Below are 18,488 nucleotides of genomic sequence, written 5' to 3' on the forward strand. Positions count from 1 at the left end.
TAGTGAGCTGGAGGAATGAGGCAGGAGCTAGAGCATTGTCAACTAGGAAGTGTGAGTGAAAGAGAGAGAGAGGAAGAGCAGCAAGAACACAGAGCATTTTACAGAATTCCTATCTCAAGGAAAAAGAGGGAAACAACAATGACTGGAACAGAATGTGGTTTGTTTAGTTTTTCTGTTTTCCTTAATTTGTTTGGAGAGAGAGACTTGGAAATGTCCTGTTTGCACATTTACCTCCCAAATGCCAATAGCAACCATCACTGGGTCTTGCTGAAGTCAGCAGCTGAGGAGTCAAACTGTGTCTCCAATGTGGATAACAGGAGCTCCAGTAATTGAGCCATCACTTTCTGCTGCATCCCAGCATGTCCTTAAAGAAGCTGGAATGCAGAGCCAAGCCAGATTCAATCCCACTCACTCTGATATGGGATACAGGCTTTTTAACTGATGTCTTAACTGGAAGGCCAAATGACTACCCTTGTGATACATTTTTTAATGGAATATGCTAATGGTATGTGGCCCAGAGGGTGGTAACCTAAGAGTTCAGAAAAAAGTAGAGGAAGGAGGGAACCTTTAAGAAGGAATGATTGAAGAACCTGAAAATCTTGAGTGACCCATGGGTCACCGCTATGTAGGTTGATGACACACATAGTGATGGGTGTCTAGGAAAACGGGAAGACTTGAATGCAGAAGAAGTCTTCTTTAAGAGGAGGGAAATGCTGCAAATATTAGTAGGTGGAAGAAATCAGCCAGGATCACATAATCACTGAATTTAATGAACTTCTAAATCGGAGGTGTTTTTGTTTCTGTTTTGGAGTGGTGTGTGGGTTTTTTGTTGTTGTTGTTTCTTGTTTCTTGGGTTTGTTTGTGTGTTTTAACAAAAGTATTGAGGAAAGATTTTTGTAGGAAGCAAGTAAAACCCAAACCTTGAGTGTGACATTCTGGCCAGGGAAGAAGGGTTGAGTAAACAACCGTATGAGAACCCTACAAGGTAAACGATCTTCTGTGGTGAAAGCTAAGTTGAAAGTACCACAAGAACCTGTGTATTTACAAAACCATAGCTTCAGAGAGCACAGGTACAATGTAAGGGTGTAGAGATAGTAAAACTTTCTAGAATTTGGCATTCCAAGTTGCCAGTGCCCCATGTCTCTGAATGTACCAGAGCTTCATTGAAGCAAGATATACCTGATGAATACTTTAGGAACCAGTGCTGAGAAAAGGTTATGGATATTTGGCCACAATGTTAGTTAATGTTATGGAGAGTCTGTTCCATTCTTGCAGCCATGAGTAAATTTTGTGACCGGGGAATGCTGCAGAAAAAAAAGGAAAGCATTCTTTATGTCCATGTACAAAAATAGCAACTCAAAGCATGAAAGTAGAAAAAAATCAGGTTAGCATTGATTTACAGGATTCTGAAACGTGACATTGGTAGTTATCTGATAATGTGGAATATCATTACTTTTGTGAGGACAAGCTCTCTTGAGCTTGTGCATTGAGTAGTGGAAAGCCGGGCGTTCTCTGACAAGTATGTTTATCAAGTACATCTGTAGTGTGATTTTGCATGCTCAGTTGCAGTCTCTGTCGTTCTTCATGCTCATTTAACATGATGGACTTGTTTGGCAAATCTTTCAGGTGGTGGGAGGACAACAAAAGGAAGAAGCTTACTCAGGATCATCAAATAAGATATTGTCCTTTCACACACACTCCAGCTCTTCCTTTTCCTCACCCTCTTCAATCATCATGATCATATGCAGTAAACATAAGTGGCTGGTGTTGAAATCATATACACCTGTTGATTAGTTGCTCACAGCACTGTGGACAAAGAATTCTACAGTAATTGTCTAACTTCACTTGGATTCTCCATTAGGGGGAGAAAAGGCACAGCCAGTTATTTAGCTTGTATCTCATGGAAATTCATTGGCTCTTTCTAAGTAAGAGAGTTTAGATGCATATCTTGTCATGATGGTCTGAAATAACCAGTTGGTGTCTGTTTAGTATTACCTGACACAAACTGTGTGCTAATCATGTTATGAATTGCTTTGTTAATTTCTTCTAAAGTAACAGCCTGATACTGATTTCTTCAGTTTTCAGAATAAGTAACTGAGACAGAGACAGTGTATGAGCAGCCAAGTATCGCACAATGTATTCGTGGTAGAGCACCTATTCTAGTCCAAGCATATTTGCAGGTGCCGCTTCAGCAGAATGCACTAACAAACGTAAGAAGAGCCAAATGCAAAATCTTGTACTTCCAAATAGCTACAGTAAATGCAAATGGGAAATTATTTTTAATGACATATTTTATTTAACCCAATATGTATTCAATATTATTTTAACATGTGATCACCATTGAACAAAACTTCGCCAATATATTTCATGCTTCTTTCGTGACTGTCATATTGACAGTTTATCTCAGTTCAAGCTGTCACATTTTGAGTTCTCACTAGTCATAACTTGCTAGTAGCTACTGTACTGAGCTCAGCTGTAGCCTCTATTCATGGTAACCGAACTCTGGAACGCTGGGGATTTGCTGAGATTCTAGAGGCTGTGCCTATGAAGAAAAAGCCCTTCAAGGGAGGACTCTTGTTTGATAAGGTTTGATCAGGTTGGATGGTAGCCTTCTGTTTTAAAGTTTTGTGAGTGTGCTTGGGTGTGTATATATATTTTTATTTTCACAATAAGTCATAAAATATATGGATTTGTTAAAAATCTGATCCGAAGAGTAATGTATACACAGGGAGGGAGGGATGGAGACTCTTGTTACCAAGATTTGACTTCTATCTGTTGTAACTTGGGCAACTATTTTCTGCAGATCTGTCTTTTTATCTGTATCTAGACTGTTTTTAAAAGATTGATTTAAGGAGGGCAAACTAAAATTATGTATTAAGTATAATACCTAAACGTAGTAAGTAATTGATGTATTAGTCATTATTATATGCTGTATTTGCATAAGTAGTCTCAGTGATGGATATGAACAGAGCATGAATGCAAGAGTAATATATACTCTTTACTGAAGTGGCAAAATATCTTTATGAATATGCTAGACCTTTCTGGGAAGGTCACTTTGCATATAACGTCTAATTGTACGCACTGTGAGGACTCAATTACTTTTGTCATTACCTGTTTGTAAGTGTATTGTGAGGTATTTTGAAAGCTTTGCATAGATCTATTTCCTAGGTTTCAGTACCGCTTACCTCAAGGTTAGTATTTTGACAAGTAGAAAGTGAGGGGAACTTTGGTTTCTTTACATAATTATTGTGAAATTGTGAGTTAGTTTTATGCTTTTTAAAACCAATTACATAATATTTTAGGTTAGCAAAAATCATGTAATAAGGTCTTTATGTGTGCTAAGAATTTTTTTATTATATATCATATCCCATATTAAAAAAATCTTCCTGGGTCAGGTATTTGGCGCATCAGTTAAGATTCCAGCTCTGGATCTACTTCCGATCACCTTCCTGCCAGCGTGTGTCTCAGGAGGTAGCTGGTCATGGCTCAAAGTAGTTGACTTAGCCATTCGTGTTGGAGACTCAGATTGAACTTGGGGGTGCCTAGACTTGGCCTCACTTGTCCCTGACTGTTGACGGTTTAGGTCAGAAGTGACTTTCACATAAATAGGTAGAAAAATAAACAACATTTTCTTCTCTTACAAAGTAATGTCTTAGAAAATATTGGTTCAGCTACTTATGGTGTCAGATTTCAATATGCCAGCCTTGTATGTGTCCCACACTAGGGGCCTAACAAACTGTGTCTGCTGTGTTTATGCTGTCTAATAAAGAGCAGTCAACCATGGTGATATTACCATACAAGATTATTGAAGTCACATATAAAAGTCGGCCCATGTTGTTTTGTAAAATTGAACAAACAGGTGGTTATTTGTCACTAACATAAAAAAAATGGACAAGTCACCCCGTATCTGTAATTTACCCTCGGTCTCAGTCACTGCTCTGTGCAAGATTTAATGGTATATTCATTTTCTTAGCTCTCTGAACTAACGTTATCCCTGTTTGTCCATCCCCCTGCAGAGGTTATTACATAATAATTGTGCCTTTGAAGAAATCTCGTGGGAAATTTATCAAGCCATGGGAGAGTCCAGATGAAATGCAATTAGATGAGGTAACTATGTCTTTGTTGTCAACGTCTTTCATTAACTAGTTAGTGTATTAAATATCTCCTCGTTCCTACAGAAGCCTTTCAGCATCTTGCCCTCCTGTCAACTTCTACACAGCTAGCTGGATGGCTCAAGGCTTTGGTGGAGTGAAAGTAACCTATAGGGATCCTGACAAAGCTGCAATTGCTTTAGTTAGCAAAGCTTCCATCCTCTCTGATCCTCCTCAGCCTTAATGTGTTGCTCCTTAGCACTTGTAAAGCATGTTGCTGACAGGTGGAAGGTGAAATGAATTTCAGCTATTGATAAAAATTTTGAGGTCCTTGATTAGTTTTAGCTTAAACATTGGTAAGACTTTTAGGAATGCTATGTTGTGCTTTGCACATGAATTAATTTGACCTATTATGTGGTCTTACCCATTTACTCAAAGAATTCTGCATATTAGGAAATATTTATCTTATTGTATATTCTTTTACTTTACAAATGAAAAAATACATTTAGCTATAGAAGAAAACCAAACAAATCACAGACTTGTGAACACAGCAAGAAATATGGGGGGAAAGTCAGGAAACACTACATACCATGATGTTCATTTCCAAAATCTTTCAATGTAGGTGCATTCTAATTAATACTTCTTGTAAAAAGAGTATTTGTGCTTTATTGTCAAAGTTAAAACATGATATGAAAATGAGAATTATTGCCTATTCTCGTTGGCTGATGTCAAGTTGGAATGCCTTAAGGGACACAGAGAATTAATGGCTGAGATTCACATGTGGCAATACAAGGAAGACCTTATTGTTTTTAAATGGTGCTGTTTGAAGCATTCGTAAGGCAAATAACCGGGCACCCATTTAGGGATCTCTGAGGTTTCGTTTTATTTGGTTTGTTCCTTATATAGGAAACAACTCACAACATAACATATTATTTTTTTGGTATTTCTTCCACATCAAAATAATATGAACAGAACAAGAAATACCTTCTCTAACTGCATTAAAGGAAGGTGATATTTATTTCATAGATGACTGCACAAAGGAAATTCAAATCTGATACCCCCTCAAAAAAAAAAAAGCTTTTAGCTTTCTTTGGCAGACATTGGTCACCTCAAGTTGGACTCTTCATCACCTGCTTTATTTATCTGAAATAAATTTCATCACATTCAGAAGGGGAGATGAGTTCAAGGGTAGAATCATCCTTTTGTAACCATAAGATGACTATTGGAGAGGTAAAAAAAAAAAATGAAGCATCATTTCAATAATGTTGTCAAGTAATTTAGATATGTTATCATTTTCAGGTCTTTTTTCTGTTTTTAATATCCTAACCAAAGCACTATTCTGTGATGTAGGAAAAACAGTAATCCTTAATTTGAAGGTATAAAATGATGAGCTGATCTCTTGCAAGCATTTTGAAGCAAGATGTAATTTTACTTGTAACTGACTAATCAGTTAATCCTATGATGCCCTTTTCTATTTTAATTCATTCTCAGCTGAGTTACAAAATTGTCACCAACCCATTTTAGTTTAAATTGGATTTAAAATGCAAAGGCAACTTTCAGAAATATGAATCTACCTATTACATTTTTTTCAAAGCATTGAGATTCAAGCCAGAATGATATCAAATACTTTTAAAGAAGGAGCTTCCCTTAGAAATAAAGCCATTCAGAAGAAAGTAATAGGAAATGATTCTCTTTTACAACCATATTTTAACCTCCAAAATGCACAGCAATGCTAACGGATTAAAGTAGAGGGCTATGTGACATTGAACTTCCTTGCAATTAAATTCTACAGGTCTGTGCTACTGATTCACGTAACAAAGGGTCATTTTAATCATCGCACAAGTTGTGGTGCATTAATCTGTATAATAGTTTGATAAAGGAAGTTTTATTAATTCAGCAATTTTGGGTCAGGATGGGTTGTTTCCCACTTTTCTTACTGAAACAATTGAGACCACATTGTAGAATTAATGGTGGAAGAAATAAGATATGCATTGACTGGAAAATGAAAATTATTTCTGATAAAGAAATAAAGTCCTTGATATATCTTCTCGAATTACCTCCAGTATATCTTGCAACTGTTGTGGAGGGGAACAAAAGAGAGTAGGCTATGGCCTCACTTTATGGATGCTCACCCCGCCTCTGATCCCTTCAGACAAGTTCTTTCCTGAATTTTTCCTACCCTGGATGATAAAAGTATTGTATTACTATTATCCATAACTCAGTAGCTAGAATTGACAAAGAAGTGTTCCTCTTCTATGTATATTTGACCAAGTAAATTTTCAGAAAACCCTATAATTCAAATTGTTGAAACTCTATCATCAAATAGACTGTTGGCCTAAGGGGATTTCCACATGTATGCCTCACATATAGGCCCATAAAAAATTGATAGAGGCTTTCTAAATAGAGTTACTCTCAAAATTATCCTCTGAGTTCATTTATCCTTTGTCTGGGCTAGTCTACACATGATAAATTCACAGATTGATGCACCTGTTCTCAAGGTCAAAGTGGACAGAGTGGACATGGATAGTACAAATGAATTTTGCCCACAATGACTTAAAAATGTTAGTTTTATTTAATTCAGGAATGGTCTTGTCATCTATCATATGCTTTTCATTGCATTGTACCTCAAATGCTTGTTGTGAAATCATGTAGCCATGTATGATTGTAACTTTATGATGCTGGCTAATTTTGCCATCAACTCAGCTCACCTAAGTCATGTAAAGCCGGCCTAAGGAAGTGTCCTGATCGGGAGTAGGCTAAGAGGGAGGCTGATATTCTGGGTTTGACCTGATTGAGTGACTGCATTCAGTACGTGGAGCACCCCAAAGAACTCGTTTATTTTACTTTGAATAGCTTCTTCTCAATTTTTCTAAAGAAATTCCAGTGAAAGGTACTCATGGGAATGACAGTGATATGGATGAATTATGACAGTTGCCTACATCTGAAATATGAATAGAATCAAGGTAGGGTTGGATCAGTGAAGCAGAATAGGGGACATACTCACATAAACAGCTGATGGTAAATGTTTTTGATTACTCAACTTCAAAATGTTGCTCAGTTCATCTGCAGGGCACTTCTTCAAGTCATGGGCAACCAGTGTGTACTGAGCGTCAACAATATTTTAAATAACTTTTAATTGATGATATTGAATTAAATATCAGCATTTTAAGAAATCCAGAAAATGAGATTACATATTCATCTGTGCTAATGAAGGCAAATGCACAGAAAATGTGACTATATGCCGAGTTAATAATAATTTAGATTATGAGAGGTTAATCATAGCATTTATGATTTGTTGATATTGTGCAAGCTCTGAGAAGATAAAAACATGTTTGGAAATTTTTTCATGCGATTTCATTTTATACAATAGTTGCATCTACTCATGTACTGTGATTTTCTGTTGTGTCTCAGTTTCCACATTTATAAAACAAAGATAGCATCGGCTTACCTTATTGATATATGTTTATTATGAAGAATAAAATAACTAATTCATATTAGTCAAACACTACTCAGTGTTTGGCAGCTAGTCAGTTTAGCATCCTTGTCAGTGGTAACCTATTATGATTATTGTTTGACAGGAAATCTCAACATAGCAATAGAATTGTAAAACACTGTTGATATTCTAGCTTTTTTTAAAAAAAAAAGACCAATCCATGCATAATTGATCAGCCTGCTGAAATTTATCTATAATTTGCCCAAATTTTATAAGCAAACAACGTCCAAGTTATTGTAGTTTCCATAACATAATATATTCCATGTAGTTTCAATTGCATTTGAAAACGTAAATGCCACAGAAAGTTTTGGAACATTACAAATTAAGCCATATTCAAGAATAATTCATGCAGATGATCTACTCAAAGTATGGTTTCGTTACCTTTTTTAGAGCACCATTTTAAAGCAGCTGAGTGTCTTTGTGGCTTATAGTTGAGGAAAGACTGTAATAATCAGCATCCATATAAGAAGGATTCAGTGTTTGTCACCTGTGCAGAAGGTAGCCATTATCACCACAGAAGCTAACTTAAACATGCTTGGACCACTCTTTACTGAATAGGTATCACCATAGAGATTTTACTCTATGAGGACACTTCAAATGGTTTGTGCATGAATGGAACTAGAAATTAAGTTTATCTGGACACAGAACAAACTTGGAATTCATGTGTATTTTTTATAATATGCATTTCATGAACTTTTTGAAGATTCCTTGTTTCCATTTATAAAAATAAATTTAGTTAATAATTTTGTGGCAATGTTTCCGTAGCACCAGCCACATATAAAAATACCTTATTCATGTTTCCACTTTTTCCTCATACATATAGTCTTTTCTACAGTTTTTTTTTAATGTTGATTTCTTTTTGTCTACTTGAAAGACACAGTGATACACACAGAGAACGAAATCTTCCATTACAGCTCAATATGTTAGATGCCCACAACAACCGGAAGTAGACCAGGCCAATGTTTCCCACCCAATGACTACACCCTGCTCTGCAGCCTCCCAGAATGTGTGAGCGTGAAACTGAGTCAGAAATGGATCAGGCACACTTGAATCTCCACTTAAATGTTCATTGTGTGTGTCCCAAGTGCTAGTTAGACCTACTAGACTCATCATGCATCCCAATACATATGTTAGAACCAATAACATTTTACAAACTTGTTTAGAAACTATTTAAACATTGTTGCTTGCCATAAAAGACATCCCATGGGCCCAACATAATAGTGTAGTGGCTGAATCCTTGCCTTGCTTGCACAAGGATCTAGTGTGGAACTGATTTGTTTCCCAGCTGCTCCACTTCCCACCCAGCTCCCTGCTTGTTTCCTGGGAGAACAGTGGATGACAGTGTAAGGCCTTGGATCCTGCACCCACATGGAAGACCTGGAGGAGGCTCCTGGCTGCTGGCTCCTGGCGTTGATCAGCTTGGCTCCCTATCGGGGGATGAACCAGCAGATGAAGGATCTTTTTCTCTGTCTCTTTTCTCTCTAAATCTGAATTTCCAATTAAAAATGAATAAATCTTTAAATACAATGGCATCCCGTACTCTATAAACTAGTAACCACATAAATTAGTAAACATGCTATGCTAGTATTTAATGGGAGAAGATCAGAGTAATTTTGACATCATTTTGAAGTTAATGATCATAACACATCATCAATATAATTTTTCTCCTAATATTAAATCAATTAATGCCAACAGATAATAAGTTGTACCTTCAGGAAAAAAATACAGAAAAGGGCCTGGTGCTGTTGTATAGTGTATGTAGGGCCGTCACCTGCAGCACTGGAACTCTTATATGGGCACCTGAGCAAATCTCAGCTGCTCCACTTTTTTTTAAAGATTTATTCTTTAAAGATTTGTTTAAAGATTTATTTTATTTTTATTGCAAAGTCAGATATACAGAGGAGAGACAGAGAGGAAGATCTTCTGTCCAATGATTCAATCCCCAAGTGACAATAATGGCTGGTGCTGTGCCAATCTGAAGTCAGGAGCCAGGAGCCTCTTCCAGGTCTCTCTTGCGAGTGCAGAAACCCAAGGCTTTGGGCTATCCTCAACTGCTTTCCCAGGCAACAAGCAGGAAGTTGGATGGGAAGTGGAGCTGCCGGGAATAGAACCAGAGACCATATGGGATCGTGATACGTCCAAGGCGAGGACTTTAGCCGCTAGGCCATATGCTGGGCCCAGCTGCTCTAATTTTGATCTGTATTCCTGTGCAGAGCCTTGGAAGAGCAAAGGAAATGGCCCAAGTGTTTGGGTCCCTGCCAACCAAGTAGGAGACTGAGATGAAGTTCCTCTTGGCTTTAGTTTCCTCAGTCCTGGCTGTGGCAACCATCAGGGATGTGAGCCGGTTGATGAAAGATTCCTTTATCTGTGGTTATCCCTCTATCTCTGTAACTCTTAGTTTTTACATAAATAAATTTTAGAAAAAAAGAAGTACACGAAAGATCTGTTAATACTGTTTGTTTAGTTCAGGGTCTATATTAAAATTAGTTTCTAAAATACTTTTAGCCAATATCAATGACTTGCAGTATACTTAGACACAACAGGGAAGTAAAAAGTTGACTCCTTGACAGAATGTGAGAAATCGAAGCCCCTTTGCCTAATGAAGGAGACAAGTCAGTCGAGAAATTTTTGAATGAAGGACAACATTTATTTAAGATGCATAAATTAAAAATTATTCATAGGAATGCTTCTGCTGATTTCAGGGAATTCACATTGTTAGATGATCTAATTACTAAAAACAATCTCAGTGATACTGACGTCTCCCAAAATTCAGTTACATTTGAAGGTTTGGATGGCTTTATCTGAGATTAGTATTTGTGTCATAAATCTCTAGCAAGGCAAGACTATTATGAATCAACTGACTGTTTTTCCCAGACCATTATGATGTACAGTTGGCCTTTGAGAGAATTTCATTAGTTATGAGCTAATTTCATTAGTATGAACTAAAAGTCCAGTGTTTTTAGCCTGAACCTATCTTGGTTGCTTAGTCCATGGTCCCACCTTAGCAGGAAGGCAAACATTTGCAAGATAGAGAGACCAGAGATTTAGTGATGCTGATGTACTGCCTAAAATTTGGGCAAATTCAATGAATACTTTCCAGTACTAAGTGAATGCTTGCTGTTAAACTACCCATAAGTTAGATTGTTGTTTACAGTTCTTTTTGTTTCCCACTCTTCCTTTAAGCTGCTTAAGGAGATATCTAGGAAACGCAGGAGCATCCGCTATGGGAGAGAAGTTGAATTAAAGCCATACATCGCAGCTCACTTTGATGTCCTGCCCACTGAGTTCACTCTGGGGGATGACAAGCATTATGGTGGATTTACCAACAAGCAACTGCAGAGTGGTCAAGAATATGTCTTCTTTGTGTTAGCAGTGATGGAACATGCAGAATCTGTAAGTGAATTCTGGCGCTATCTGTTTCCTATGACATAGATTTTCTCCAATACATTGTATGGTTATTTGTGGATATATAGTTATGTCCCTTATAATTATTTCTTGTGAGCGGCCATTAACAGAAGTGTAATAACAGGCTGTCCATTCATCAAATATTGCTGAACATACTGCTTGATGGCCCATTTTAAATAAGACCAGGTCTGTGATTATAGGAAATGTCAGTGAGCTTCTGGTATATGAAATGCCAGATTGACAGGACATGGATCTTGAGACCTTTCCATAGAGCACTTGTAGCATGACCTTATAATCATCCATTTAAAATGATATTCTGAAAACATTAGGAGAAATTTGTCATCTTGAACATTATCTGAAAGATCTTAGCCCAGTGATTACAATGGACACTAACAAGTTCTGTAATTGAACAGACAGTTCTACAGGTATTTGAAAATACTGACTTTGGTGTTGATCGCACCTGTTTGCCTATATGGGTTAACGAGAGCCTGTACCTTGAAGCAAAGAAAGAATCTGTCTAGGAAGGGGCAAGTACAGCCAGTTTCCTTAATTAGAGCGATTTGTCTGTGACTTTATCAGTGAAAAGCCAAGAAAGAAAATAATTCAATAAAAGGAATTCCTAAGGTACTCTAAATAATGGATTGTCATCTTCCATGTAATTCATCTTGTTCTTATGTCATTTTATGCTTCAGTTGCTTTGGATGTTTTCAGAGAGAGAGAGAAATCATAGATAGGAAGGCTAGTGGGTTTTGAAGTCAGTTCACATTAATGTATAAATATGTATCTTACACTACATTTTTTTCTAGTCTGGCTAAACCTGACAAGGGTGGCAACTCAACTGAGCCAGTCACCTCCTATTTATAGGAAATCCACAGTGCATTCAAGTTCCTCCAGTTAGATGTTAAGTATGTACAATGGGGCATCCTCTAAAGAATTGAAGGACTTCCCCATGTGGAAAATCGAAACAGAAAGGTCTCTAAACCGTGTTTACCTTTGTGTGCAGAATGTCATTTAAAAACAAAGTGATGGCATTCCTGGAATTTTAATGTACCGACTTGCTTTCCCTTTGTCGCTAAAGGTTTTAAGCAGAACATCAAGGATTTGGGATGTAGGAAACCACTAAAAATGAGTTAGATGTTTGAAAGAAATTTTCTTTAAATAGTGCCAGCAACATTTTCAGAAAACTGAGATCACTGAAGTGGATCAGAAGATCTTCTGATAACGTGAAGTAATTATACCATTCTCAAACTCTGGCTTCTGACTTCAGTAAAGCTGGAAGGTGTGATGGGAATGCCATCTAATTGTTCCATTACGTTTAAAATCAGAAATTTTTATCAAGTTATATGAATTCTCCTCTTTGATAATCTTTCTCAAGATTGCTTTTTAAAACAATTCCCTTGTGATCCATATATATTACAATGTGTATAGCTATATATATTTAGGCAACATTAAGTTCATAAAAGAAACTTGTATCCTGAAGTAGAATGTCTGCAATGAGTTAATCCTCTATTAAGCCTCAAATTTCCATGAACTCTTGTTAGCACTGTGCGTAACCACTACCAGGGTTGACTGGCAATTTTCAAAGAGACGATAGTAATCTGCTTAATCCCAAACCTCAGAAGAAAGAAAGTTTCTACAAATCCATGGTCTCATAGTAAGACTATCAGAGGATTGATTTAGAATGATCTAAAGCCCAATCTCTTCGATTTCCCCATACAGCAAGTACTACTTCTCATGAGGCTAATATAACTTTATGGTTTTGTTTTCATTTTTACATAGCCTTGTTTCCTGATATGAGTCAGAATTCTGTATGCTTTAGCAGTAAAATTGCTTAAATTTCTATCTACCTTTGCTCACATTAGTATCTCTAAGGCTCTTGGTAAAGATCGTAGAATCAGAGAATTTTTCTTACTGATGTTTGCTAAACGATTTGCATGTAACCTTCAACATGGTGATGGGAAAATGTAAATCAATAACATTATGCTTATATGGAAAAAAATATAAAGAATCTTTTTTTTAATGTAGAATCCTTTACCAAGTCTTTTGTCTAAAACCTTAAACTGGATATACTTACTTATTCATTAGCTGCGTCCAAGAATGTGGGAACTATGCTGAGTTTTCATGTTCTTATGATGCATTAGAAAACCTAAAGGTCAATTCATTTCCTTGGCTCTGTGCAGTAAATGGGGAGAATGAGTAGCAAGAAACATTCAATGCAACATGTGCTCTTCTGTGTGGTGGTCATCCCAGAGTTCAATTCAGAATAGATGCCCAAAAGTAAGTTTTTAAAGATGGAAGTTAAAAATTAACTGTATTTACTGCTCATTAGAGATATGTACATAAACTTAGATCTTAACGATCTCAGTCGTTTGAAGAAATGAGCAGATTTGTAGGAATATGACTATGAAGTTCTGTGGTGGCTGTGTTAAGCAAGTAAAGCAGTTTATATGCCCCCACCTTTTGCAACTTTATAGTTTCATTAAGGGAAATGAAGCATATATTCATTTAAAAAAAGTAGAGTTTGGTTGGTGCTATTGAAAATGGCTAAATTACATTTGATAATTTATTATTTTTATCTTCTTCTCGAATGACAAATTATTTCCCATTAAAAAGAGGTGTCTCCAAAGATTAGTTACTCCTCACCATGGTGTTGAGGATTTTTCTGCACACGCACCCCCCCCAAAAAAAATGTTCTGCACCTTAAATGTCGACAAATATCTTGTTAGAGTTACAAGCTAGTCTAGATTATCCTAAAATCTGCCAAGATCAGCAAAATTATACTTCAACAACACAAATGGCTAAATACTAAAATGAAATAACACGAGACAGCTGAATGGTACCTTATAGCCATTTTAAGGTATATAGCAGCCAGTCCTGTATATAAACTAAAATTGAAATGTCAATGAGCTAATCATAGGTTGTGGTTAGGACTTGCTTTTTTTTTTTTTTTTTAAACATACTGGTTACTCAAAACCATGTCAATTCCATAATATTGCAAATTGCTGTTGATGTTATATTGGGACTCTTAATTGACTGGGATGATATTCTACCAGCTCTAACTTCGGACCAGAAATGGTCTCCCCAAGAAACTGTTCAACCAATCTGGACAATAGGTAGCTGGACTCTATGCTTGGTATACGTTTGCAAGGAAAGAATCTTGATTGAATTTGAACTGTAATACTGCATCAAGGTGGAGGAGTCCATCGGGGGGAGGGGCGTGGGGAGGGGTGGGGGGATTCCCAGAGCCTATGAACCTGTCACATAATGCAAAATAATTAATAAAAAAAAAAGAGGTGTCTCCAATAGAGGAAGGGTTTAAATAGCCCTGCGAGAGTTGTTGGGTCTTAGGAACTAAATATTGTGAAACTTGTGAGGTAATTAAAGACAGAGAAGAGCTCATTGGGGGAGTAACACCTCCTGTAATCAAATGTGCGGAATGTAGTAAGGACTTTTAGAATTAATTAAGAGAGACCTTTGAGATCCGTATTATGATATCTAGGTTTATTTGGGAATTGCCAGTGAACCTCTGGAAGGTTTGACAGTTAGGGTCCAGGACAATCACTAAAGCAGGAGGAAGGAGGAGGAGAATTAGCCTGGCTAGCAGGACATGAATGAGACCAGACAGAAAAGTGCTACCAAGAGACTTAAAAGAACGAATGCACTTGAGGGTCACTACCATGGGAAAATCAGTTGTTCCACTCCTCGATGCTGGAAGGATGAAAGCAATTACGAAGAGCAGAGGTGGGTGTTTCTGGGAATGAAGTAAAAATATATATATAAGTCTGAACTTAATGGTACATGTGTATAAGAATATCTAGAAGCAGTTGGGAATAAAAATGCTGCACTCAGTAGAGTTTCTGAGTTGAAGAAACTATGTGTATAAAACTGATAAAGCTTATAGTGATCTTACCAGAGAAGCTAGTGGACCCGGAGCTCAAAGTGTTGGCCCATGGAACGGAGTTAGATTCAACGAACTCAGCAGGGCATGAGTAGTTTGGAAGTTTAGAAAAAAACCAATGAAGCAGAAAATTGGGAGAATTAGAAAGAGGAGCTATAATGAAGTTCCTTCCCATAGCAGATCTAGAAAAGATTTCTGGAAAGGTAAAGACTAAATAGAGATAGTTGCAAACAAGAGCTTTAAATCCAGTTCAGGTAGTCTAGTGAGTGGTGGGAGAAGTTGAGGCAGTCAGTGGGAATGGATTAGTCTCTATTCAAGTTGGGAAGTAAAAGAGAAACCCCTTAAGAGGCAGAGCCAAAAGCATGCTTTTCTTAGGCTAAACTAGGTTAGAACAAAACAGAATGCAGTGTAAAGTTGACAGATACTCATTCTATTTCTTTACCAAGTAACTGTATTTTCTTTTTAAAAAGGATTTATTGTGTTTTGAAATGCGGAGTAACAGAGGGAGAGCCAGAGAGAGATAGGCCTTTGATCCACTGGTTCACTCCACAAATGGCAACTGCAGTCAAGACTGGGCCAGGCCAAATACCAGAGCGAAGAGCTTCATGTGTGTCTCCGCAAGGGTGCCAAGGACCCAGACACTTACCCCATCTTCCATTACTTTTCTCAGACCATTATCTGGGAGATGAAGTAGAAAGAGTGCAGCTGTATCTGAAAGCAGTGCCCATGTGGGAGGCCAGGATTACAAGTAGTGATGTTACCTGCTGTATCACAGTATAGCTCCAATAACTGTATTAATAAAAAAGTTATCAGTTATCCGTTGGAAACAACCATACCAACCTCTCAGCAGTAACAGTAATAAATGCTAAATATGAGGTGCTAAATCAGTGTTGAGTTCTAAAAGTTCTGTTTTACAAAGCTGTGCCAGCAATACCATTTGTGTGGCATGCGAAATGGACAGTGTAATTCTCCTTTAGCATCACAGACTGTTTCTATTGTTTGGCCTTCCATTCCAACTACTGTGCTGAACTGAAGAGTTTTGATGTAATGTAGCATTTTGTTAGATACCAAATTACTTATTTGACTCTCTAAGTGCTTGCCTTGTATACTCTTTGTCTGGGTGTCCTGTTACTTGAATGCTAGAGACCACCAGATGTGTTTCAGAGATTTCAGACCGTTTTGTTTTAATATCTGCACAGATTTTACTGATAGAGTATCCCAAGTCTGAACATTCAGAACCCAGTAGACTGCAAAATCTATTTGAAAGCTTTCAGACTAGTCAGAATTTTAGCTTTCAGATATTCAGATCAAGAATGTCTGACCACAAATGGATTGAGACTGGAACTCATAATCTTGGCTTTTTTCCCTACAGATCTTAACACATTGGCACAATGCATATGTTCGTGTAATAGTTTATATTGACTGATTACTAAAATATCCGACTTCATACAGTTAATTTACTCTACTATAGATAGGATATAGGTAGCAATGGCAGCATGTGTGAAGAAATGTATGCTACGAAAAGTGACTTTTTAAAATATTTCACTGCGTAAGCAAATGTCTACTGTAAAATTTCTTCCTCTTGTCATTTTTATTTCTCCTTAGTCATATATTTTAGTAACATGACTTCAAATACTTATCCAATGTGCTCTATCCTGGATGTTTTCTTTTCTAATACTAGAGAAACATTCTGGTTTTTTTTTTAAGATTTATTTATTTTTATTGGAAAGGCAAATATACAGAGAGGAGGAGAGACAGAGAGGAAGATCTTCCGTCCGATGATTCACTCCCTAAGTGACTGCAAAGGCCGGTACTGTGCCGATCCAAAGCCGGGAGCCAGGAGCTCTTCCAGGTCTCCCACGCAGGTTGCAGAGTCCCAAGGCTTTGGGCCATCCTCCACTACCCTCCCGGGCCGTAAGCAGGGAGCTGGATGGGAAGCGGGGCCACTGGGATTAGAACCGGCGCCGCTGGGATTAGAGCCGGCACCCATATGGGATCCTGGCACGTGCAAGGCAAGGACTTTAACCATGATACTATGGCACCAGGCCCTGGAGAAACATTCTAGAATGCTATACTTCTGCAACTAACACAGACTCTGCTTTTCCTCAGAAGATGTATGCCACCAGCCCCTACTCTGACCCCGTTGTGTCAATGGATCTGGATCCACAGCCCATCACAGATGAAGAAGAAGGCCTGATCTGGGTTGTAGGTCCTGTCCTTGCAGTGGTCTTTATCATCTGCATTGTCATTGCTATTCTTCTTTATAAAAGGTAGGTTTATCCGCTGTTTTTATTGCAGTTTTTGATGCTACCGTGTTGTTAAAAATGTTGATCGCTGTCTTTGATTTCAGCACAGATGTTGCAATGCAGCACCTCTAATTGCTGGAAAACATTTCCCTCTGCATAAAATCTTATTCAGTACATGGTTCAGACTTTTGTAGTCCAGCAAATATCTATCCTGTTCTCCGTTTTCTTGGCTACTTCATATAGGATGACCATTTTTCATGGCAGATAAGCGTTCTCTTGTTCACAAGTAAATAATCCCATACCACCCTAAAGTTGATTGCTTTAGATGAGAAATTGCTGCATTTTAATGGTTTTGAAATGCTGTTACAACTTCACATAGTTTATATATTTCATAAGTCTGATTTGCACATATGCTGAATTACTTCCTGAGACATTTAAAAAAAAACTTTGGCAAATCTGCCTAGAGCTTTAAGAGTACAGAGAAAAAGAAAAGAGAGACGCAAATGAATTTTCTCTCCCTTTTCTTTAAGCATTGCATTGTATACCCAGTAGTACACATCCCACAGGAAAATAGAAGAAAGATCATTGTCCTTTTTAAAAAATGTGTATAACATAACCATTTATGCTGCTCCCAGTCTTGTCTTATTTATGACACAATCTTTCGGCTTCTGTTAAATTTAAGCAAGAATAAAAATATTCTTGCTAAATAGAAAATCAAATGAAGGAGCAGCAACTGATTTTTTCTAGAATTTCTAGAATAGTATTTCTTTTGAATTTAAATATTACTCATTTTTATCCTAAATATTTCTGTTTTGGAACTATAATTATGAATGTATAGCATTAGACACCCAAGTTTACTATATTCAACGTTTACAAGTGGCAAATCTTAAATTTTCTTCTTTAAGTTTTTCATTCTCTTGAAACTTTTATTTTCATAATCTGTGTTTCCATTTTCCTTTGTGGTGCATAATGTTTTGGAAGTGATACTATGAGGCTGATAGCTTCCCTCTAGTATAAAATCATGCTCTCCTGCTGCTCCTTTCCTCACTCATATATTTCCTTGGCCTTCAAACAAATCAGAATGTCTCAACTTTTATGCTTGCTGGCATGCTTGTTCCAATAATCTTGTTTTCATTGATTATTTTTCCTACATGTGTAGCTGTCTTTTGAGCTTTGAGGGATTTATTATAAATATTTCTAACTGAATCCCTTTTTGTTTGTTCCTGGAATTTGTCCTCCTCTCTGGTAACCTCTTATCTTGATCTTGTCTCTTCAAAAAAAAAAAAAAATCCTTCAGAACACTTCTCCTTTGAAAAGCTTTCTCTTTATGTCCCTATTCTATTTTATTCCAATGT

General features: G+C 37.1%; 1 protein-coding gene across 17 annotated transcripts in view; it reads left to right on the top strand.

Moving 5' to 3' along the window:
• The window catches only part of PTPRD (protein tyrosine phosphatase receptor type D), a 1,483,320-nt gene that overhangs the window by 1,346,546 nt on the left and 118,286 nt on the right, over nt 1–18,488 (top strand). For 10 of the 17 annotated variants that reach the window (XM_058672196.1, XM_058672195.1, XM_058672202.1 and 7 more), the window contains 3 exons: nt 4,017–4,107; nt 10,768–10,977; nt 16,997–17,157. In XM_058672196.1, the coding sequence (XP_058528179.1) occupies nt 4,017–4,107; nt 10,768–10,977; nt 16,997–17,157 (462 nt within the window). The remainder of the gene's footprint in view (nt 1–4,016; nt 4,108–10,767; nt 10,978–16,996; nt 17,158–18,488) is intronic. The other 7 variants (XM_058672198.1, XM_058672204.1, XM_058672211.1 and 4 more) reach the window with 1 other exon arrangement.

Source organism: Ochotona princeps, chromosome 14, assembly GCF_030435755.1.
Source record: "Ochotona princeps isolate mOchPri1 chromosome 14, mOchPri1.hap1, whole genome shotgun sequence".
Classification (NCBI taxonomy): Eukaryota; Metazoa; Chordata; class Mammalia; order Lagomorpha; family Ochotonidae; genus Ochotona; species Ochotona princeps.